General features: G+C 37.0%; 3 protein-coding genes across 3 annotated transcripts in view; 2 read left to right on the top strand and 1 right to left on the bottom strand.

Annotated features, from left to right (window-relative positions):
• LOC136852679 (multiple PDZ domain protein-like) overlaps positions 1–2,749 on the top strand; it is a 1,083,224-nt gene extending 1,080,475 nt beyond the window's left edge. The window contains 1 exon segment of the mRNA XM_067127591.1: positions 48–2,749. Coding sequence (XP_066983692.1) covers positions 48–492 — 445 coding nt within the window. The 3' untranslated portion in view covers positions 493–2,749.
• Positions 2,750–7,458: 4,709 nt separating this feature from the next.
• On the bottom strand, positions 7,459–13,435 carry LOC136852897 (ADP-ribosylation factor-like protein 3). Its single transcript, XM_067127846.1, has 5 exons — positions 13,305–13,435; positions 10,689–10,949; positions 10,253–10,340; positions 9,965–10,113; positions 7,459–9,754 (listed from the first exon to the last, which is right to left on the bottom strand). The coding sequence occupies exons 1-5, from the start codon at positions 13,305–13,307 to the stop codon at positions 9,713–9,715; spliced, it is 543 nt and encodes a 180-aa protein (XP_066983947.1). The 5' UTR covers positions 13,308–13,435; the 3' UTR covers positions 7,459–9,712.
• Positions 13,436–14,836: 1,401 nt separating this feature from the next.
• On the top strand, positions 14,837–23,754 carry LOC136852895 (palmitoyltransferase ZDHHC6-like). The gene is given in 11 exon segments (XM_067127844.1): positions 14,837–14,967; positions 17,563–17,641; positions 17,834–18,015; positions 18,468–18,552; positions 18,903–18,974; positions 18,977–19,065; positions 19,800–19,934; positions 20,447–20,578; positions 21,265–21,345; positions 22,030–22,217; positions 22,546–23,754. Coding segments are annotated over 10 exon segments (1,227 nt in total). The 5' UTR covers positions 14,837–14,967; positions 17,563–17,586; the 3' UTR covers positions 22,754–23,754.
• Positions 23,755–24,414: the final 660 nt, after the last annotated feature.

Raw genomic sequence — 24,414 nt, 5'->3', positions numbered from 1 at the left:
ACAACAACAAAACTGTAACAACCTAATATTTATAAACTTACCTCCAGGAACAGCACGTGGCCAGTGATGATTAGCGACGGCTCTCCAGAAGGCATAAGCAGTGCTCCCACAGAGCCCCCCGTACCTACTCCCCGAACACACTTGCCTACCCTAGTCCAGCCCCACCACCACCACCTACCAGTACAGCAGCAACACCCGTCACAAGAGGTTCAGGAACCTATGGGTATTCGGACAATCGTGCTTGAACGACGCGACGACGGTCTAGGCTTCTCCATCGTCGGAGGTTTCGGATCGAACCTGGGCGACCTGCCCATCTACGTGAAGAGCGTGTTTGAGCGCGGGGCAGCCGCCCGCGAAGGATCGCTACGGCGAGGGGACCAGATCCTCGAGGTGAACGGGGAGTCCCTCGCCGGGCTGACGCACGCCGATGCAGTGGCCATCCTGAAAGAAGCCAGGGGTTCAGTTGCGTTAACTATTTTGCCCTCAAAATAAAGACTTGTATAACATTTACTTTTCACAAATTTATTTTTTAAATTTTGGTGTTCTGACTGTTGTGAATGAATAATAATAACAAGGTTTTGCAATATAGTTCTTGTTATAATATGCCAGTGACAAAATGTTATTTGTTTTAAGTTAACCTGTCAATTTTCACTTTTGTTTCTTGCAATTCAGTTAGTCTTAGAGGTTTCAGTGTATTTTCATGAAGCGTTATGTACAATGACATTCAATTAGATTTTAAAATATATGTGAGTGCATTTGTTTTCCATTGGAAAATCTGTTGATGTTTAGAAATGATACATCATCTCACCAGCAGCGTGTTTTCCACTGCTACTACTTTCCTGCGTGTGGTCGTAATTCTTAAGTTTGGTTTTAAATCCGCATAATCGAAATACCTTGATTTATTTTGGTGTGCTGATTTTAAGGTGAATTTAATTGATTCTGGTAAGGATTATATCACGAAAGTGACGACAAAAAACAGTGAAGTCAAGTTGTATCGTAACAGAATCACGAGAAAATTTCCAAGTCTCATTTTTGCCTTTGGCCATGGTATATAAAACAAGTAGCAATACAATACTGACGCAAACTACAGGTTGACTCATATCTTGGAAAAGTTGTTAAAAAGGTTCGAGAACGTGCCGTTGAATATCAAGTCACTACCGTACTGTGGTTCTTATTCTGAAAATGCTAAAATTTAAATTGCGTGTATCCAGATTCAAGTAAAAAAAGTTATATAATTTGATGCTTTGTACATACGATCATTTACAGTTTGGGTAAATGTGTTAGTGATGCATCCCATTTACAAATTATAGTTTGCTAGATGATTCAGAAAGTTTATTGCATATCAAATTATCATCAGTAAAACCTTTTTAAGTGCTAGAGTTTTTGTTCTGTCAAACAGATCGTGTTTGAATGGTCTTGTTCTGTGCTGGACTGCACTTGATTGCAGAGTGAAGTTAAAATGTCCTAATTGTATCTTTCACGAAAGAGCGTACGTGTACATAAGAAAATCTAGGATCAAAATTAATCGTTCTTTCTGTGTAACCTTCTTAAAATGTCACTATTTTACTGCACGAAAACTGCTTACATGGGGTCCTGTGTATGTATGTACTTTATTACAATCTTGAAAACCTTTTCCATTACTTTGTCTCATTCAAGAATGGTTACCACATTAATGTGATCAACTTCCACTTATATGTCACACTTTATATATATATATATACAGTATAAACAAGACTGTACTTGGATGTAAATGTTGAAACTACTTTCGGGCACGTTAATTCTCGCTTTGAGTTTCACTTACACCATTCAAAGTGTGGTTTGTTCGACACAGCAGACCTCTGGCCCTTAAACCATTGATTTCTAATAGTGCACTAATCCATAGGGTCTGCCGTTCATGTTGTTGACTGCTTGATTACAGAAACCTTGTGAATCCAAACGTCTTGTTAAGGATTTTCTGTTTGTAAGGTATTGTTTATCTACATTTTGGAAGATTATATGATAACTTTAAGGATTCTATATACGTTTGGATTGACCAGGCTTCCGCACATGTTACATTGTTACGAATTTGACCTCTTCCTTCTGAAAACAATAATTTCGTAGGATTATATTATTCAGTCTAGATTAGGGAAGCAATTTTTAAGTATTGTCAGATGTCAAAACAATGCTGATGATGCTTTTCATAGGTTAAGCATTATTAGGGCATTATTTTATAAAGATTATTAAAAAAAATATAAAAGTTCTTTTAAGTCAAGGACTTCAGTACTGTGCAATAAGGGACTAAGCCTTATTTGTTAGTTGATATACATAGTCCCTGTGAGTATTGCAGTTCCGATACCGTTTGTAGATACATGCTGGAATATTATCGACAGAGGTTTGTTGAATGAAGAAATATATATATAAAAAAAAACCTTGTAACTTGTAATACTGCCATGCTTTGTCTTCTGTAGAAATAAAGGGTTGGCATCCAACGTTAACTGATCGTGCGGCCTCGTCGGTGCAGCTAGCACCCGTCACATGCCACAAGCAAGGGGCCAGTTTATCTTAGCATAATATAATTTTTTTTATTCACGGTGAAAAAGGAAGATGACATCTCTGCATTTTCAGCAGTGTGTGCGAATATCTTTGGAAACATGTTAGGAAAATATCCCAATGTTTACTGGCATTGTCATTAAAGCACTTACCAAGCTCATTATAGACATCTTTATATCTATGCAATAAGGCAGTACTATGAAGTAAAAAAATCTCTTATTGTGTTTGTTTTATTCGATGACAACCTTACAACAAGAGTGTCTGTTTATCATTCTCACTCCCACTGCAATTTTAAACTGACATGTTTGAATTGCAAACAGTCTTCCAAGTAATCAATAACAGCTAACATTACCCGAAACTTCTCAAGACCTTCCATTCTAACTGTTCTCTAAAATGTATAATTATAGGTAGCTTAAAACATGAAAATGCAGCAGGTTAACTAATGTCTATTACTGAAGAGTGAAATTGCCACAGAGATAAAAAAAAAAAAATTCTGAATAATGTCCATTGTAAGCTGCCATAAACTTTAAATTTTGGATGCAACTGCCCATAATGAGAAAAGTACACATTATTAATACTAAAACTATCCGCTAAGTCCAAATAGGGATGACAGCTCAGTTCAGAAGAGTAAAATGATAAGTAAACAACAAACTATGAAATAAAATATATAAATAACAGACAATAAAGTTCTGCTCCACAAATAATCCATTGGCAGCTAGTTAACTTCAAGTTCCGACAACTGAATGCCAGGATTAGCAAGATCATTCCGTACTTCGGTCACAAAAGGAATAAATCTAGAAAAATGGTACTACTGAACCTCGGAAGAAAAGATAAGACGAAGTTAGCTAAGAACTACTATATCACATCCTCAAAGATTACTTGTGTAGACCATAAACAATATTATGCAAAATATGACCACAACTGGAACCAAAAATATTTTGCTAGAGACCATTGCTAGGAAGGCTGTTGCTGCACTCGGCGTGTCATTTTCTAGTATTAAGTTTAATACTACTCGATCTGCTTTGAGTTTTAACTTGGCTACAACTAAAATATGTAATAGTTTACCAAGTGCAGTTGCGGAATCCACTTCTCTTCTCCAAATGTTCAAGCAAGGAGCAAATTCATCCTGCTCTCTGCTGCTGACGTCTCCTGAATTCAGGCCTTGGGTTTATAGTTGGCTGACTCAGTCCATATGGGTTTTCAGCTGATGATTTAAAGAAAAGAATGAATGAACAATAGCCCTCTGCAAGTTATATACTGTATCTACATATAAGCAAGCAGTAACTTAAAAGGACTTAACAGTAAGTAGAATTTTTAATAACTTTAGTGAAGACAGATGTGTACAGTTCACACACAAATAAAATGGTAAATGAACAACCAAGGTAGCCACTAAGGATACACTTGATTTGCCTCTTTATGTATGAAACATTACAGGTCAGGGAAAATAAAAACAAGATAATTCCAAATCTTAGCACCATACAGAATGAAAATCCCTTTGCTATGTAATCTCAGGATTACAGATTTTCAGGAGTAAATGTGCAGAGAGAGAGAGAGAGAATCCTCTGGATCACTGATCCACAAAGTAATCCCATGCATATCTGATTACAGTAATGTTGCTTTTCATCCATTAACCTTTTAAACAGCCAGATGTCAATTTTAAATGCCTCATTTCTCTTCTCACATATGCTCTTGGATGCTTCTAATTGTAATAATTTTCACCATTGCCCTATATCAAAAACTCGACAACACACGAGGGTCAGTTTTCAGTTACATTTGTGTTATATTAAAGGGGGTTTTGTGACTGAAAATTTTAGTAAATACAGCACATAAAAGTAAAATTGCAGGTAAGCCCGCAAAGGGGGATGTCTCTCAAAACAGGGTCAAGAATACTATACAACACATAATTTACAAAATTATCCCATACAATCTGTTGGTACCAAAAACACCACTCAAAACATGTAGCTGAACTCCAACCATCCCTGCTTAAAATTAATACAACTTCTAAAATTACAAATTTTTAATAAAATGGAGAAAATTGAAACAACTGATTTTACATCAAGGACAACCTAACAAGCAAGAAACTGTCAGCACATGACAGCAAGTGTGACTGCAGTAATAAACTCTATAAGGTACTTTTAAATACAAATTTAAAAGTCAATTTAAATGACAGCAACCATCATGGATCAAAACTCAATCTTGTTATTTGGTTTTACAACTGCTTACTTGAGAACTAACCTGCTAGAATTAAGATGGGTTCGGCAAGTAAGGAATGTGACGAAATCTGAAAGCTTTGGTTATTTTCTTCAATAATTGGGTCACATCTAGGGAAAGGCCGGATGATACAGATTTGCAAGCTAGTTCAAATAAGTAACACTGCTCAAAAATCGACACTGATTAAGAACAACTTCACAAGTTGCCATCTCATGAGAAACCACAACAGACAGTGTCTAATACAAAAACTAATGCAACAAATATTTCTAACTAAATCAATGGTTTCCACATTAAAAAATCCATGGAAGTCCTTTGATAAATCAACTTGGTAAATCTGAGACAATTTCAGGTCTTCAGCTACGATTTACACCGCCACTGTTTTTATCACCTGTTGGAGAGAGACCTGTTAATCTAATACTACCCAATTTTCTATCACAACTGAAACTCATATGTTTTGAAAACAGGCTGCCTGTAGGCCATCTTCAAATCCTGATCACCTCCATTCTAAGCTGCCTATATCAAAATAATAAAAAGATTAAGAACTGTCAGTCTCTACACTAAAATGGCACACTGAAATCATGAACCAACCATTCAATCTTCTTCAATACTAAAAGGAACTATACTGCAAGGAGTTCTGCCTTCTCTTTAGCCATGGTATACACTATTAGTACATGGGTCAATGCAAAGAACTATCTTTTGGGGTTAGAGCTGTCAGTGTACCTCATGCGGTGCACTGTAGGCATTGCTTGAGGTTGCTTGCAGCATCCCTTCAGCTCCTAGCTGCAACTTTCATTCTTTTTACTGTACCTCCGTTCATATTCTCTTTCTTCCAGCTAACAATTGTTTTTAGCTAAATAGATAACCAACAGGTCCAACTAATTACCAAAAAATGTCAAATATTTTCCTTGGACGTTTGGGTCATTTCGGCCTAAAGTCATTTAGGCCGTAAGCACGTTTACATGCAAAATTGGCACCATGTTTAGTACCAGGCCCGTGGGGATGTACGGATGTACATAATAAAACATAAAATAATGACAGTGAATAAAAATAATGACAGTAGATACCATAAACACAATGTTTTACGTTGTTTTGGATGTTACGGCCTAAATGACCTGCAGCCGAAACGACCAGGACCGTTCCTTGCAAACTTACCCAAAAATTGCGGCAACAGTGGATGCCAGAATACATCCTAACATACGCAGCCTAGCCTAGGCTAGACAGGAGGCTTTGTTTCCCCTATCAGCAGCCTCGCCCTTAACCTTAACTGCTAAATAATCATAAACGTCCTCTTATGCTTTGTCTCTCAAGTAAGGTTACAGCTGTAGTATTTTAGGATCCTTGAATTTGTCACATGACCTATAATTTTCTCAATGTCTTCAGTCTCTGTTTAGCCACGAAAGTGTTTGTTTGGGTTTGTGCATCAAGTGCTAAGGTTTTTTTTTCAACAAGGAATAGGCCCAGGCCTAGTAATCTACATCGCTGTGGGACTTAACGTAATGGTGATCATTCGGGTGACATCAATGAAAAAAAAGTAAGTTTACTTTTTTGTGCTTTAAATACTGTGGTATCAAATTGGTATAAAATGATGAATTTTGAGCAATTTTTGGTCCCATTTTAAACAGGCTTAGGCTACTGGGTCAGAAGAAGAAATAGGCCCTGACTAGGACCCTTTGGCCTAGTAAGTTAGGATACCGACTCACTTCAGGTCAAGGGCCCCCTAAAGGAACTATTATATAGGTCTAAATAGGGGGAGGGGAATACAGACCTAAAAAAAAATCATTAGACCTTTGTACTGTAAGCCTATGCTACCACAGATAGGCTATAACTAAGGCTAAGTTATATAAGGGGCCAATACATAAAATTAGCAGTCCCTGGCCCTCTTCGTTTTCGAAAATTAACTCATGCTTCTTAATTAGTTGAGGAAAACTAAATTAAATCCATAAAATTACATAAACTGCTTCCGACCACGTGTACGACAACCTAGCCTAGGCCAAGCAAAAGCCTAAATTAGACCTATTTACTTTCGCTTATTTCACGGAAATTAACCTTATATTTAACACTTAACTTATCCCAATTTACTCGAACCAAAGAAAATAATTCGATACATTGGAAATGACACCTTAAATACGTTTAAAATGACGTAAAATAACTTATTTACCTAACATAAAGTGGGAGGAATTTGACAGCTGTGGTCAACACAAAGTGACATTTCTTTGCCCATTGTTGCCAAGTTTACTGATTTGCTTCTCCAATACTTCCTATAGATTAAAGATAATTAAGTTGTATAATTTATTACTATATTTCAGGATTTAAATATAAATTAATATCGGATGTTTTTGATATAAAAGATTCTAAATATCATTTTCTATTTTTATAATAAAATTGAATTATCCAAATCTTGTTAAACTAAGTATCTGGCAACGCTGTAAGGGACTGAAGTTGTATTTCTAACGTGAATCAAAAAAGATATAAATAAAATTTTAGAGTTATAAAAATTACTATTTTATTATCTAAAAGCTTTAATTTTATATAATTATTTTTATTTCTAGATTTTTATTACGAGTTTAAATTCGTTTGGACCCAATTTGTTTAATTTAGTTATTAAGAAATAGTATTTTAATATTTCCGTAAGATATTAAAAGATATCCTAATACCTTAATCTTTTACTAAATAACATATTATTCCTTCAATGAAAGGCTGAAAAAATAAACAAAAGTTATTTGAAGTACATAATTTATATTTAAAAATAAAAACAAAAAAGTGTTACAGGATAATTTCATACAAATAAAATATATAAATATACAATTGGTGGAAAATAAATTGACTTAGAGATTATTAAAACTATATAAAAGTACATTAATCACCTAAATTATACAGAAAATTTAACCAATCACTAAATATCAAAGTAATATGTAACACACTTGAAATTAAGCCTTATCTTATATTTTTGGTGCTTAGTCTAATTTGTTCATATAAAAAACACTTGTATTTTGCTGTTCTTTCTAACAAACTGAAAATATATATACGTTTTAATGCAATGGACGTGAGATAGGCCTATGTTTTCCAACGGGAAATCAAAAACAAAATTCGAACGTACAGTTAGCCATTGTTCCTGAAGAATATTATTAATATCAAAACATCAATCAAGGAATACTGATGCATTTCGAAAGCAGTTGGTTGTCACTGAAAAACAACAATGACAACAAGAAGTGTTCTCATTTAAACACCGCCTACTACTTACGTCCTAAATTCATTCAAATAAAAGAAAGAAGTTCTGTGGCTAAAGTGCTTGTTTTGATTTTGAGCGGTACTGCTAAAAAAAAAAAAGTGACTACGCTTTACGCTTTTAATTTGTTGTTTTTTTTAAAGTATTAATCTAAGCACAGACGCAACGCACGGTAAATTAAGGCCACAATATGAATGAGAATTGATACATCATTATTACATAATAACCACAACCGGACGGAGGAATTATCACAAGTCTTCAACCGTTGGTCCCAATAGACAGGGCAACGACTTTTATGAGTCTAGCTTTTTTTTCCGCTCTCTTTCTCACTAACTCTTTGTGCTAGTCCCTTCAGGAGGGAGTCCTTTGCCGAATCCTTCTATGGCATGGCGAATTAGCTTCCTAGATTCCTGATTTGACGGTGAATTGTGCGTTTAAATACAGATATTTGTTAGGATTTACAGACGCCATGTTCCCTGGCGTTGATAGGTCTGCCACGCCACAAATGGTTCGGCAAAAGTCTCCCTAAGTATTTTGTGCTCAGCATTCCTGTCATCACAACTTATCAGATCCGTTTTATATTATTTTACAAATATTCACTGCGTGACCCTCATAATTATAATAACACCCAGCAGCCAAAACTAAGATTTAAAAAAAAGATACAAGTTCTACAGTGTTCTCTGATCTTACTGACTCAAGTTAGCACAGAATGCTCTTTCATTAGAAAGTATTTTAAGGCACATTCTACGCTGATTTTCATTTTTCGTGAAAGCAGAAAGTGTCAGAAGAACGTTCCTTCAATATTACATCCGTTTAAAAGAACCCAAAGAACATCTAACATGATTCAGGAGCTAAAATAGTAAGAACAGAAGTTGAACGACTGGATACAGCTTCGGTCTACCTGATGGCAGACCGCTGGAGGGGCCATCCATAGTCCCATAGACTGACATTAACTTAATCTTTATGTTTAGAGGTCCTTCAAGTTGAGAGCAGACTATATAAAAAAAGGTGCATTTTCTGACTCACGGAAACTGTGGGTGACATACGTGCCAATAAGATTCGTCCCTTTCTTTTTTTTTTTCTGTTACGTCACGTGAAAGCTGTGCACCCACGACCTTTTTGCGCCGTTTAGGCTACAACGAAATATGTAAAAACCAGTGAAATACAATTAATTTTTTTACAAGATGTGGGGAAAATGGACACATACAGTTCTTCAATGATATGTACAGTAGATACCGTCTTCGTGAAATGGCTACCTTAGCGTTTTAAAGGGAGAATTTGCCCCAAAAATTAGACCTAAGGGCATGTGCTCTTGTTCAGCCTAAGGCTGACGATGGGAGGTTTGTTTAAATACTTCAGCTTAATCTGTAGCTTTCCTCTGTAATAATTTGAGCAGAGGAATTTCAAGTGATATGTATATTGAGGACGGACATTTCAAAAAGGGGACATTTTTGTGGAAATTTGCCTACGTAAACCTGCAAATTTTTGTTCAACAAGGCCTCTGTATTCAAGACGATCTACAGATACGACTCCTTCGGGTAACTACGTCACGAAGACAGCATGAAAATTAAAAAAAATCATTCCCCAAAATATGTCAGACAACAATTTACAGAGAATCATTTTGATATGTAAACCCGAACAGCAATAATTTTCTTTTTTTTTAGACCCTGCGTTGTGTGAAGTCGTCGGCAGCTCCTGGGACGGATTGCATTTCTGTTAGGCCTAAGGTGGGGCAAGCCCCCCCTCTCAATTCTTCTTGAGGTTTTTGCAGACCCAGTCTAAACCATCCTTGAAAGATAGATATTAGATTTAGATATTGAGTTTTCAAGATGTTTTTCATCAAATTTTTTACCAAAACAGCATTGCAATTTCATTTCATGCTGCCTACGTCATCAGAAGTGGTACAAAGATGTTAAATTATAGAATTTCTTTACCATCAAATTATAATCACTCAAAACTCAGATATGTGCAAGAGGTCAGAGTCAGGCTTATATTTACCTTCACGCCTTCACCGGAAGTTGCAGAGCATGCCTGTATTTGCCATGTTCTATCACGAATGGTGTGCAATTGCAGACCCTCTGCTATCTCTGAGGCAGGCGCTGCATTGAACAGGTCTTGCTTGTTGGCAAATATCAGCACAGGAACACCTGAAGAAATATATGGTTCTAATAAAACAAAGCATTGTTTACAAACGATTAGAAAAGATTATGCCATGTAGGCATAAAATGGCAGATTCTGATGGGCTACAAACAGAAAATAGAGATAAAATGAGAAGAAGGTACAAACCTGCCAATTTTTCCTCACTCAAGATCTCGCCCAGTTCCTGACCAGTCTCTTCGAAGCGTTTCCTGTCTCCGCTGTCGATTACATAGATCTGAAAGGTTAGAATACATATATATATATATATATATATATATATATATATATATATATATATATATATAAATAAATATATATAAATATCAATGTTAAGATGAATTCTGTTAAATGTGTCATCAAGCATTAACAGGGTAGTATATAAGCCTAAACTCGCAGTGTCTGAAAAGGTATAAAAGCCTTCCTTATAAGATGATATTGTTCATGTCTGAAAAATGGTGTCATACAGATATTATTGTGCATTGAAATAACATAAACAAAAAGGACTTCCATCAAGCCTAGACATAATATAGGCTTTTATTGGTCTACTCCCAAAACAGGAGCAAAACCGAGTAATGCTTCTCACCAGGACATCCGTGTTCTCGAAGTAATTCCTCCAATATGGCCTAATCTTCCTCTGTCCGCCGATGTCCCAGACATTCAGCTTGAAGCCATCTGACTGGACGGACTTGATATTGAATCCCTGAGTCGGTGTCGTCTGAGTGATGTCCTCAGAAGCCAACTTCTTCAGGAGCGTCGTCTTGCCGGCGTTGTCTAGGCCTAGGAGCAGGATCCTCAGCTCTTGGTCAGGCGCTGATTTCAGCTTCCTCAGCAGGGAAAGGAGACCCTGTGGAAGAGGATACTCTCAGGGACGCGTCTATTTGTCATTTAAAACCTGGGAAGAATACCTAGCTACGCTCTGAAGCAACGATTGAGCTACTATTTAGACTTATACCACTCGACCAGGGCATTTTTATTGTTTAATTTCTTAAAATCTGGGAAGACTAACTAGCTAAACTTTAAACCAATAATTGAACCAATATCTAAACTAATATTTAAACTAGTATTCAACTAATATTAAGCTAAAACCAGTCGTCACCAGGACGTTTTCATTGGGTTTCGCACGATCGTAGGCGCCAAGGGTGACACTGTGGCAAGCGATCAATGGCAGTTGGCTAAAACAGTTTAAACTGAAATGGAACCTCTCTCAGATTCCGCGGTAATGACTCAGCGTCAATATTTGCTATTCATGGCAATTATCGATGGCTTAACTAAGGTACCAGTTAGACCGATTGGTATTGTCATGAACAAAGAATATTGTATGATTTCCTTAGGCCTATATCTTTAAGGGTAGTTTACAATGGCTGATTTAACAGTAATTCTTTTTGGAATTCGAGACTAATACAATAATTTTTGGAATAGCTTAAAATAGCTTAATTAACAGTAATTTCTTTAAGATTTCCAAGCTAATAAAACTTTCAATCAAGGCCAAAATATAGTAGATAGGACACAGCTCAATCAAATCAACTTTGAATTATTCAATGAACAAAAAATAAAATTTGAGGACAAAGAAATTTTTCCAACATTCAACATTCTAACACAAAGACGAGGTTCATGATCAATGTCAGCCAGTGACCTACCAGTGGCTGAATCATTTTTGAAGAATGCATAAAACATTTTGCATTCCGTGCATTCCTTTTTGCCAAATATTATCCCTGTCTGTACGCTAGACTTATAGACATTTTTGCTATCTAAATGCTTATGGGTATTTTTGCTATTCCAGTATTTACAGATATTTTTGCCATTTCAACATGCTTATAGATATTTTTGCCATTTCAATAGTTCGTTGAAAGGTACTAAGAGCTTCTCTCTTTCTGCAGTTGAGAGAGAGAGAGAGAGAGAGAGAGAGAGAGAGAGAGAGAGAGAGAGAGAGAGAGAGAGAGAGAGAGAGAGAGAGACTAGTAATTGCACCATCTCTTGTAACACTAAGGAATTCACAAACGCCTTTGTGCATTTATTTAAACTCAAACAACACTGAAGACAAAATGAGAGAGAGAGAGAGAGAGAGAGAGAGAGAGAGAGAGAGAGAGAGAGAGAGAGAGAGAGAGAGAGAGTAGTCACTACAACCTATTGCATAATATCTCGCACACTCTAAGGAATTCAGTATCCAAATTTCACTAGACTTATATGTCGATCTCACAGGTGTTTTTGTGTTGTCCACACGTGTCTACAAATTCTCCAAACACCTTCATGTTTGATTTTACTTCCTGTTTAGGTGAATAACCAACACGTGACACAGACAGGTGTAAAATTGAAAATATGGACTAGTCACATATACATTTAAGGAAATTTAAGGATAGGTCTTAAAAATTTACGAACTTCTAAGAGAACCAGACTGCTTATAGAAAGTTTTCTGTTGAAATTAGTTGAGAAAATAATAAATTAAATATCTAGGATTATAAATAGTTCTACTTTAATACAGCACACAATATTAAAAGACATTTGAATAACTAAATTCTAAATCGTGCAAACTCAGGGGGTGGGTTTTGACTGACAAAATTAGGCCTATTTTCCATTCCCACCCTCTTGGAACATGCAAAATCATAATATATCAAGGAAAACAAAGGTTTCAGTACAAATTGTATAATCAAAAACTAATCATACCCATATATTAGGCAAGATTTACATTGCAACCACTTTGATTTCTTCCTACATTCAGTAAAGAATATAGATTTCTTTCCCAAGATGTTATCATAGGCCATTAAAAATGCATATAGGGAATATTTACGGGTCCCCTGACCGTAGGGTTATGGGAAGGCCCTATCACCACCCGAAATCTATCTTTGCGTGCATGGCATTTGCAAAGTCAATTTTTTTCCGGAACACATTGTAGGAATATTTAGGCAGTTCTGTTAACAAACGCAACTAAACTTTACAGAAAATATATAAAAATAGTTACACAATACGTAGCTATTATGATAATGTAGATATTTTCTGATAAAAACTGTAAAACATAAACAGATATCCACAGCAACATTGACAAATCACAGACCATAAACAACCAGTGTAGCTCTAAGGGGTCCACTTTTCAGGCTAAATTCTCCAACTCACAGAACGAAAATATTATTTTACGTGTATATTAGAAGTAGCAATAGTCCTCCTCGACTATTTAAAAGTCTCGAAACGTCGCCAACAAACTCACCATCGTTATTCCAGCGCGAAATATTCACTCCAGGACCGATATCCACTTTACCCCTTATGTCAACTGCCTCGCTACCGAGTCTATCAAGCTCAGGCTGACACCGAAATTGTTGCCAGATTCCAGCGATTTCGTCGTTATATTTGCAAATAAGAGGTTAAATCATCGTTATAAATAATAAATAATAATCTTATTTTCTTATATATAATACATAAAACCCAAAATCCCTGACAAAATTATCATTTTCCCTAAAAATGACAAATAAACAACCCTTCTCCGCCCGAATGTGGTAACGTTGCCTCAGACGTGACGTCACAAATATTCGCCAATCGATATATCAACGAAATAAAACTCTTGTGAATGACGTTGGCTTAGGCTCTCTCTCTCGTTGTTGTTCTGCATACCAGGTGGGGCAATATTGATCCTTCGCTGTACCGGTGGACATGTTTGTTACAGAGATCTGTATTAGAAAGGAGGAATTCCTTGAGACTTGAAAATTCTGGGCTTTTTTGAACGAGTTTACGTCAACTTCCCCTCAAATGGAAGTCGCTTACCGCCAAAATTCACGACTAATTCGTTTTAAAAGGCTGTTTTAAGGTATCATTAAAGACTGCACATTAATAAAAACTATATTTGTGCATTATTATTTACCGGCGAATTCCTAATTCGATTGATTTGTTATTTTAAACTGTAATGGAAGCCCTCAGTGATGGCTGGCCTTTGCTGAGAATTTTCCGCGGAATTCACTTAAATATTTCAGTGACCCTTTGACAGCTTGGGATCAATGCATTTAACAGTGCCTTGCCGCTGTAGAATTTACGAAATATACAGAATACACAGGCAAACACTGCGGACATATTTTGACAGGTGTGTAAATGTATATATATGTACAATAATTCCCGAAATGAAATGACAAGTCGAATATTTATTATTATATTTATTTACTTTTAAATAAGATATAACGAAAGAAATGTTCGATTTAAATAGACAATGAATAGATTAAGACAGCTGCATTCTCATAGTCTGAAGGATTGGTTTACAGGATATGATAAAAAAAAAATCCGCAAGAAAAAAGGTGAAAGAGAGAAGGAGAGAATCACATTGTAAACACTTGTGGTTTTCCTGTCATTCTACCAAGTGAAATTCAATATAGTATATTAAAGTAATGTTTCTCAAAGTTATAAATTGTTATATCTTAATTTTATGTATTCAAGGATGAATTATCCTTAATTCATGCGATATAATGATAGTTTATTATAGAATTATATGAATTTATCTACATTATTTTAAATATTCTGCCAAAAATGTACAATTTTACATCAAAATATGATTGTGAAATTTTAATGCTCATTACTAGGTAAATTAAATCATTATAATATATAATTTTATGTATTAAGGTTACATAGACATTTATAAATACAATTTATAATTAAAAATCCAAAAAAATCAGATTAAACCTCCCTCCATTCCCCGAAAAAACCCACCACCACCAAAAGACCCACTACGAAAACCCACTGACAGCCCTCCTTCCTAACGGTGTCAGGTGCCAAAGAGCGAAGAAAATAGCCGTATCCTGTGTCATTTGTTTGTTGGGTCCAGTTCATGTGACACTTTGCATAATTACCTCACTTTTCAAGTGCGCCGTTGCCGTTTTTAAGTGTTTAAGGTGTGATTTAAGTGGATAAATAAGTGTATTCGTTTATTTTTAAGTTATTTATGGGGTTTTGTCGTCTACTGTGGCTTGATAAGTGGTATATGGGGGTGTTTATGGGCTACGGCTAAGGTAGGGGAGACGTGGGAGGCTACGGCAGGTGGGGTACTTTAGGGTAGGGTAGGAGGGGCCACTATAATATTCAAGCTTTAGCCGTTACCTATGGGCTACAACAGCTCGGCTTAGGCTAGCTATGGAAGGCTATGGCAGGTGGCTTACTTTAGGGTAGGTTAGAGGGGGCCATTATAATATTTAAGCCATAAACCTATGGGTTAACCTATGGGCTTACTTTAGGGTAGGTTAGAGTGGGGCCCATTATAATGTTCTGATGGGCTAATCTATGGCAGGCTATGGCGTACTTTAGGTAGGGTAGAAGGGGCCGTTATAATATTCAAGCTTTAGCCGTTACCTATGGGCTACAGCAGCTCGGCTTAGGCTAGCTATGGAAGGCTATGGCAGGTGGCTTACTTTAGGGTAGGTTAGAGGGGCCATTATAATGTTTAAGCCATAACCTTTACCAATGGGCTACATCTATGGAAGGCTATGGCAGGTGGCATACTTTAGGGTAGGGTACAGGGGCCATTATAATATTCAAGTTTTAGCCGTTACCTACGGGCTACAGCAGCTCGGCTTAGGTTAGCTACGGAAGGTTGCGGCAGGTGGCGTACTTTAGGGAAGGGGAGGCGAGGCTGTAATGCTGATTTACTCGTCGCCGTATCCTGGGTAGACGAGGGCTTTCTAATGTTAAGGATTTAGCCATGTCCTGGTCAGGTTAGAATAGGATAGGTTAGCCGTAGCCTATAGGTCAGATTCCTTAGGATGGAGGCATAGCCTAGCCTTAGTGAGAGAGAGAGAGAGAGGTTATTCTAATGTTTTACCCTTGGCAGTATCCTGGTTACATTAGGAGAGTATAGGGTGGATAGGGTAGCTTTAGCCTAGGTCAAATTCACTTTTCAAGGAGGCATACCCGAGCCATAGCCCAGGGGAGTTTGACAAAATATAGCCTAGGATAGGATAGGTTAGTCGTAGCCTAGGCCAGATTTCCTTTAGGATGAGGATGTAGGTGGAGTATAGACATAGCCCAAGAGAGTTAGCCTTAACCTATTGCGTAGGATAGGATAGGAAAGTTTAACATAGGTCAGATTCTTCCATAAGGAAGATGGAGCCGTAGCATTATCATAGGTTTTCTTTTATTTTTAGGGTCTCAAGTATGTACAGCATCACTGAAACAAAAACAAAAATTATAACAAAACGACACATCGAATTTGTTACCATTCAAAGTATTTTTAAGCACGCATGAGTCATAGTTGTAAATGGGAAACAGATTCTACTGGTTTGTTCAAGCTTGTTCATGTAATGAACTATCGCTATTTCACTGCCATTCAGTACTAAGCTCGCAGAACCATTTCACCCTTCTTGTTATTTTGCATTTAAATATAAATTACTATTTAAATATGTGTAAATCCAAAACATTTTCTAAATTGAAAGGCAGTCTATTCATTAAGAACAAAGACTTGCATATCACTATTGTACTTGTCAGGAGGTTAGTGTAACCCCTGTGAGTTATATAAATCTGCAGTGATTGGAGTCTCATAAAGATATCATCTATGCCATTTTCTTAACATCAGCATTAACCTTTCGCTGAGTGTGTGCTTTAATGTGGAAGCTGTGAAAATTTAATTCCCTGTATCTTAGTTTTATTTGACTCATAGGTTATTTGTTTCTGCAGGGCAGCTAGGCTAATTCATTTTGCCTCAGTGCGCAGTGTGTGGTCACCTTTGCCAACTGGCACCCAAAATAAGTGCCAGGATCTTAGGAATGCAAGAAGTGTCATTGTAGCAATGGGAGTGTACCCATTGAATACTTCAGGTACTTGCTGCAAAGCAGTTACTAGCCAGATACCACACATTGATGAGTTTTATGGGTACGATATGTACATATTCACACATTAACAACAAATTTTGACATTTTCATGGTGAAAAGTGCATAGCTTTGCGGCAGCGACTTACAAAGGGCCTAATACAAGTATGGTTAAACATTTCAAGTTTGAAGTAATAATAAAAATTTTTTTGTTTTATTGTCAAACATTTTCTGTTGAATATTGAGTAGCTTCCCATATTAGCTTCCAGAGGAACTTCTGGAAAGATGTGGCTGTAGAATTCTACATTTTTAGCCAGACATTGTCTTTCAGATCCTAGAGCTTATGGGAGTTTAGGCAGAAAATGTATAGGACAGAGGAGGTTGCATTTTTAACCCTGTGAAGGAAAAAACTAATGTGTTTACATTTTTTATGATGGTTTTGGTTGACTAAATATTTTTGTCATGTTTGTTGTCAGTACTGGCAAGAAATTCGTGGCAATGGAGATAGATATTGCTTTGAAAACACTTTTAAACTTGATTTCCTGCATAAATATTTGTAAGAAACTTGTTTGAATGGTGAATATGACTCACAGATGTGAATATTACATTACTGTTTAGTTTCAGTTCTAGGTGTAGGTATTTGGTAGATATTAAGTAAAATTTTTATCTAAAATTAAATGCTCTTTCCAGATGGTAGTGTAAAGAACAACGAAAATGTGCTTTGGACCTTTGAAACGTGTGTGTCACTGGGGTCCTCTTGTTGCTTTAGGTAAGTATATAAGCTTTACCTTATTACACAGGAAACATAAGCTTGTTTTGGCATTATAAATGTATTAACGCTCTTGTATGGTGCTAAATTTCAGTCTTCATTAAAGAATTTGCAGATCTAGAGTTGTGTGTTAGGCATCTAGAAGTAACATTATTTTGCTTTGTACAATTTTGGTGTTATCAACATTTACAGGAATAATCAAGTCAATCATCTTTGCGACTGTGAGTTGCCTATCACAGTGGTGGCCGCCTCATGTGTCGTTCGGTGGGACCATCTACTTCTACAGCTTCATGAGTTCGGCCGTGCTCACCCTGTACTTCTTCCTTCAGGCCATGTACACGGGCCCTGGAATTTTGCCTCCAAAGTGGCAACCAGTATGCCAATTCCTCTTTTCTTTTTTTGAAATTTTATTGCATTTACTTTGCTTATTCAGCTACAAGATTTTAGAAATGTAATAAGTTGATAATACAGTAGTTGAGGACTATGTTTTTCATCGGAGATTTTGCGTATTGTCTTTATGGTTAGAAAAGCATCCCTATTTTTTGTCATAAGGTAAAGTATCCTGAGTGTGCCAATACGTTTGAAATAGAAGAACTGCTGAATCTATTTAGTGTGTTATGTAGAGTTTATTACAGATTATTGTATTTATGAGTTATTAACTCAAAGAGATGTGAGAATAGCTTTTGCTGCACAAGGATTTTGTATGATGACAGGCTTCGAGGGTCTGCTAGAAGTGCCATGTTGGTATAAGGAACTGTTGTACTTCTTGATTACCTTTCACCTTTGTAACCTTTTAAAATATCTCAATTTATTCAATCTTTTTCAGGAGAAGGAAAGTGAGAAGCAGTATCTACAATTCTGTGGGACCTGTGAAGGATATAAAGCCCCTAGGGCACACCATTGCCGAAAGTGTAAGTACAATAGTGCCATAGCAGTGTTGCCCTTAGCTGAACGTTACAACATGCTTCCATTAAACGAGTGATTCTTGCCGATAACTAAGAAATTGAGTAATATTTAAATCTTGTATAACTTGGGAAGACTTCAGACATTAATATTGGTTACTGAAACTCAACACATACAGTACTGAGTACAGTACTTGTTCATAACAGTACATGAAGTAGTGCTATGTACATAAGGGCATGTACCCTTTTGCCCTGAAAATTAGGGTTGAAGGACATAAATAAGTGACCACATTATTGATTAGTCTACTAAAAACCTCCATTCTTTAGTTATGTCATGTGCATTTGATTTTTATTTTCAGGTGGCTGTTGCGTTATGAAGATGGACCACCACTGTCCGTGGATTAACAACTGCGTCGGCCACAAAAACCACGGGCTTTCACGCTCTTTCTGTTTTGGGCAGTCGCTGGGTCTGCCCAGGCTACAGTAGTTCTGTCCTTGTCCATATACCATGCCATACACAGAGTAAGTGGTTTGAAGATACTTCATCGTAACTTGATGCAGCAATATTTGGTTTTTCTGATTTCCCAGTCTGTACAGGCAGTCCCCGGTTTCCCAGTCTGTACGCCCATTTAAATATATTCATTGAAATTATTGCTGTTTTGCGACGGAAGAAATATGGCCCCAAAACGGTTTAGTAAAAGCAGTTTACATCGTTTTAGAGCATTAAAAGAGGTTTTCTTATGATTTTTATAGATTTTTTCCTTTTTGAAACCGGGAGTAACATTTAAATCACATTGTAATTTGTTTAGAAGCAGTGTAACTAGAGGCTGTTATAGTTTCCTTTTGAGAAGAGTAACTAGTAATTTGTTTAAGCGATAAAGCAATAGAAGTATATGCTTAGAAGGTGACTGAATATGTAAAAATATTCTGCAAATACAGTAATGTGAATTTATCGAGTGCATTAATACTTAACAATTTTACCTTAAGCAATTTCTCAAGTTCTGTTTATCTTGACTTGCAACAGATTGTCATGAACGTAACTAGTTTTAAGCTAGGAACATTTTGCGTATTTTTAATATTTTTGACACCTAAATTAGCTTGTGTAACTATCAGTGCCTTGGAAAGGCAATGTATGTCTAAGGGTTTGCACATAGGTTTTAAAGCTTAGTATTGAGGTAAAATAACCATTTGAGTACTACTGGGTGGCTGCATGTATTAGATAAATAAATCTTTAGTAATTAAACGTATCTTTTCAGGGGTGGTACCTGTATTACGGAACCGGAAGGGAACCCATCATTTACATGAGTCTGTGGGGGATGGTGATTTGCATGTTCATTCTGGGCCTTTCCATTGGGGTCGTGTTGGCAGTCGGAATGCTTCTGTATTTCCAGGTCGGTCGAGTGACTGGCGTAGCACTTGGTTCATGAAATTGTTCTCTGAAAGTCATATAGTCTGCCCCAGAGTTAGAGCTGTGGTACCCTGCAGGGGGTGTAGCACTGTCAAGTTTTGCAACCCCTTTCATTCCTTTTACTATACCCTCATTCATATTCTTTTTCTTCCATCTTTGTACCCTCTCGTAATAGTTGCTTCAACATTATTTTCAGCGCTGAGTGACCCCATAGGTCCCAGCTATTGGCCTTTGGCTTAAATTATATATTCCAGTCCAGTCCAGGAACAAAACATTTAAGTTTATTCACATAGTATGTCTTTTAATCAAAGTGAATTAAGAAAATTAAAAAAATAAAAGGAAAAGAGCAAGAATTATAACTCATTAAAGGAAAGTAATAATATGGAATAGAATGTATTAAAATAAGATAAAAAGAGCAGAATTATCATTTGTAAAATTGTAAACAAAAAGAGATAAAGTCAAGACAATGACTTATGAAATCTTTAATGTCCACAGTTACGGGGCATCCTTCGAAATAGAACAGGGATAGAAGACTGGATCCTAGAGAAGGCAATTCATCGCCGATCCTTAACAGACACGCCATTCATATACCCTTACGATCTTGGTCGGATGAATAATCTCTGTCAGGTGAGAAGAACCGGGTTTATTGCATTGTTTTTCTTTTCAGGCTTTCTGAAAGTGAATTTGTTTCGTGTACTCTTGCTTTTGTAGGTTTTTGTAGAGATAATTGGCAAAGGTATTGGAAGAGAACTTTTTTAAGCAGTCATGTTTGTAATTTTTTTTTTTATTGAAGGTTCATGTAATGACTGGAATATTAAAATTCATGGCAATGATATTAGTACTGTATAACAAATGAAAGTAGCTGTAGTACCTTTCTCAATAGTGTGCCTGGTTAGGTTTTGTTTTACCCACTGAGTTCCCATTTTCTCTTAAAGAGGTTGTCTTATTAGTAGAGACTGTCAGAATTGTCATTAAAATTCATGCTTTTGCACTCTGCTTTTATCATTTTAAGTTTTTGTTTCACTTTTATCCTTATTCTCATTATTGATTTCCAATCATTTATCTCGCTATCATTTCTTGATTTTATATTTGCACTGGAAAGCAATCTTGGCCTGATTGCCTGGGCTTCAGCCCTGAATGCTACGTGTCCACTTCCAGTCTCATACAGGAAGCAAAATGAAGAAATGAATCATGGCATTCCTTTTATCTCAGTACACCACAACTCCCAATTACTATGGAAGCCGACCAAATGCATTTTTCCCCCCTTGACTTTGGTATGTAGCATTTTACTAGTGAAAATTTCATCTTTTCAGGTGCTAAATATTTGGTGTGAGCCAGTTGGGGATGGTATTGAATGGCCTGTTCATCCAGCTTGCAGCCAGTACACACTTACGGTATGTTTTTACTTATTACTTATGTCGTTGGTTGCTTTCACATTACAGTACTACTAAAATATTTGTTAGACATCATTCCGAAATGCATTACAGGCAGTCCCTGGTTTCGACGGGGGTTCCATTCTTACGCTGCGTCTTAATGCCAAAAATCGTCGTAAACCGAAAAATCGTTGAAAATCGTCAAAAATCCTAAGAAAACCTGATTTTTAATGCTCTGGGTGTATTGAAAACGATGTAAACTGCATTTTTATTGAGTTTTTCATAAAAAAACCTCTCCAAATTTTTATTATTCTGCCATTTTGGAGCCATATTTCTTCCGTCGGATCGGCGTACGACGCGTCGTAACCCTGGAACATGCATCGTAAACCGGGAAATACTTTCTGATGAATATATCGGAAAAGGTTTGTAACCTCGGAACGTCGTAAGCCGGACCCGTCGTAAACCGGGGACTGCCTGTACTTGATTATAACCTCATTTCCATTGATTGTTTACAAGAAATATGTTACATTTTCAAGGTGAAAACTATACTTTGAATGAGATGATTCGTTGTGTGTTTGTAAAATAGTGACTTATTTTGATGGCTTCATCAAGACGAGAAGTTTTTACGTAGGCAGATGGGTGTTTTTTTTAATTTTTTCCACTTCCAGTACAATACCTACTGATGTGCATATACTCCCATTGCAGATAGAGCAGTTGGCCCAAAAAGCTGAGAAGCGAGCACGTAGTAGAGAGTACCAGATAGTGGAGAAGTTCTCGGGGTGGTGGTTCCCGTGCACCAAGGGAATAGGAGTGTGCTGTCACCCCCCTTGCACAGATGAGCCACGCATACCCTTGCAACCCGGTGATCAGGTCATGGTCACTCGCTGGAAAAAGTAAGAGAAAAGAAGAAATTCTTTGTTTGTAGCGTAAGAAGTAATTATAGGTTTTTCTAGGTAGCTTTCAAGTGTGTGAAACCTTTGATACTCTGTAAGAGTGAGATCAGATCAGTGCAGTATTGGGAAGAAATTCCCTGGGACCAGAGTCTCAGTAAACAGAGGATTTGAGAGGATTATGTTCTTTCTAATGCAGGCATGAGCCATGAGAAGTAATTTTCAATTGAGCCAGAGTACTAGTGTGGTGATTTGATAGATTACTTTTAATTTTGTATGAATGTCATTGTGTAGCATGTAGTTAATTTTTTTTTTTTTAAATATCTTCCAGGTATTGGTTATACGGAGAGCGCATTGAGCTTGGGAGCAAGAGTACATCCGCCACTCGGCACAGGGGTTGGTTCCCCCGTAGGTGTGCGGTGCAGGTCTCGTGTCCAGATAACGACATTGATATTCCAGTCACATCCCCTCCAGCTGGCGGTCCTAGCCACCAGCAGCAGAAACATGGCCGAACAGCAGAAACAAAGAAGAAGCGGTGATATCCATGGTTGGCGTCTTACGGAGACTTTGTGTGAAGGACTGAGCCCAGTTCTGATCATGATCTGGGCAACAAGAAACTCCAGGAAGTTTCTTTTGTAGAATTGTAGTACTGTAAGGTCAACAGTCATTTTAATCCTGCCCCATTCCATTTGGATGGTTTGATTTACAGGGGCCTGTGATGACATAGTAACACATGCAATGTGTTGCTTTTTTAAAAATGACAACATTGATGAATGTTGTGTTTGGTGTGACAGCACTGGAGGCCTTGGGTGCATTGCCACTGTAAGGGAGTTGTCTCTGAAGTGGGTATGTGTTGTCGGAAGCTGTGAGCTTGGGACGGATAAGTTTAATCCCGTGCTGTCTTTTTTTTTTCTTTAGAGAATTTTTACATTGATTTGCTAGCTTTCAGTGGAGAGGGTGAAGAATTTAGGAGCAAACATCTTCCTATCTAAGCTTGTCACAAATTCCATGACGTATGTCGACTGTTCTAGGAGCGCATAGGATACGTATACAGAATTAACCTGATAATACATCGATTATTGCTGCTTGATATTCTCTGAGCCTGAAGCCTGCATCTTTCCATTATTGTACCAAAGCAACTTTCCATAGGCTTCAGATTACTCCATTTATTTTGTACTGGAAGATTTAAGGATAGATGTACATATATAGTTGACCAGGAGACGAGTATCTTTTGTATTCTAGTGATTTACTGGGTGATTTTTCATTGGGCCATCCATGAAATGTTTATATGGCAGGGATTTTATGATAATCTGCATTTATAGCCAAGTACAATTAGATACAGAATACCATATCAAAAGCATAGTGCCATTTCTGGTGAACATCTATTGCATCCCTCTGAATGTTACGAGAAGGCGCCTCTCGCTTGTTAACTGAATGAATTGGTATGTGTATATTTTTATCTGTGGATGTAACATTTTTGTATGTACTGAATCTGGTCAATCTGTCTCTCTGTCATAATTATAATGATCAGTTTGTTGAACCACGACTTTGAATTAACTTTCCCAACATCGAAAGAACTTTCCCAACGTCGAAAGTATGAAGCTGTCTTAAATCAGACGTTCTGGAGTAATAAACGACGAATTGATGATATTGTTGACAATGGTAAGTTGAAAATCATCTTTCCTTTAGCATGTTGGAACAGATGTCGACCTGATCTCGTGTGGCTTCTTTTCAAACTTGCTGCTGCCTTTATTCATTTTCCATGTTGCTGCAGTGCTTCGTAGAAGCTTGAAGATGAACCCAACACCCCTGCTTTCTACTCCACATGCCATTGGCTTCTCTCATCCCAACTCTTACATTAACTCAAGTGTATCCCCCACTGTCCCATAGTGCTGTTATTTATCTTGCTAACCACCTTCATTTGTGTATACCTTTGAAGTACTTGGGTACTCACTATTTTGTTGTCCAATTCCTTGCTTTTATTCTCATGAGGGTGAGTTTTATCTTCCCCATCACATTTCCAGGGATTTTTCTTTTTTTCCATTTACCCATTAGTCTTGCTGATGCTTAGCAAATAGCCAGGTGCCTGATTTTGTATTGTGCAGCTAATAGAGCCTCTCAAACCCATAAGGTTTTACCAAAATTCACTTCCCATAAGTACGTTTTGCTCTCTGAAGTTGAAAATAATTGTTGTGATTAA

This window comes from Macrobrachium rosenbergii, chromosome 26 (assembly GCF_040412425.1).
Source record: "Macrobrachium rosenbergii isolate ZJJX-2024 chromosome 26, ASM4041242v1, whole genome shotgun sequence".
Lineage (NCBI taxonomy): Eukaryota > Metazoa > Arthropoda > Malacostraca > Decapoda > Palaemonidae > Macrobrachium > Macrobrachium rosenbergii.
The sequence above is the reverse complement of the archived record's forward strand: the minus strand, read 5'-3'. Positions and strand labels throughout refer to the sequence as shown.

What these genes read in the sequence shown, in the direction of transcription:
- LOC136852897 (XM_067127846.1), bottom strand. An exon ending in GAGTGAGGAAAAATTGGCAG is followed by an intron (nt 10,114 to 10,252) that starts GTTTGTACCTTC and finishes ATATTTCTTCAG; the next exon opens with GTGTTCCTGTGCTGATATTT. An exon ending in CTTCCGGTGAAGGCGTGAAG is followed by an intron (nt 9,755 to 9,964) that starts GTAAATATAAGC and finishes CTATCTTTCAAG; the next exon opens with GATGGTTTAGACTGGGTCTG.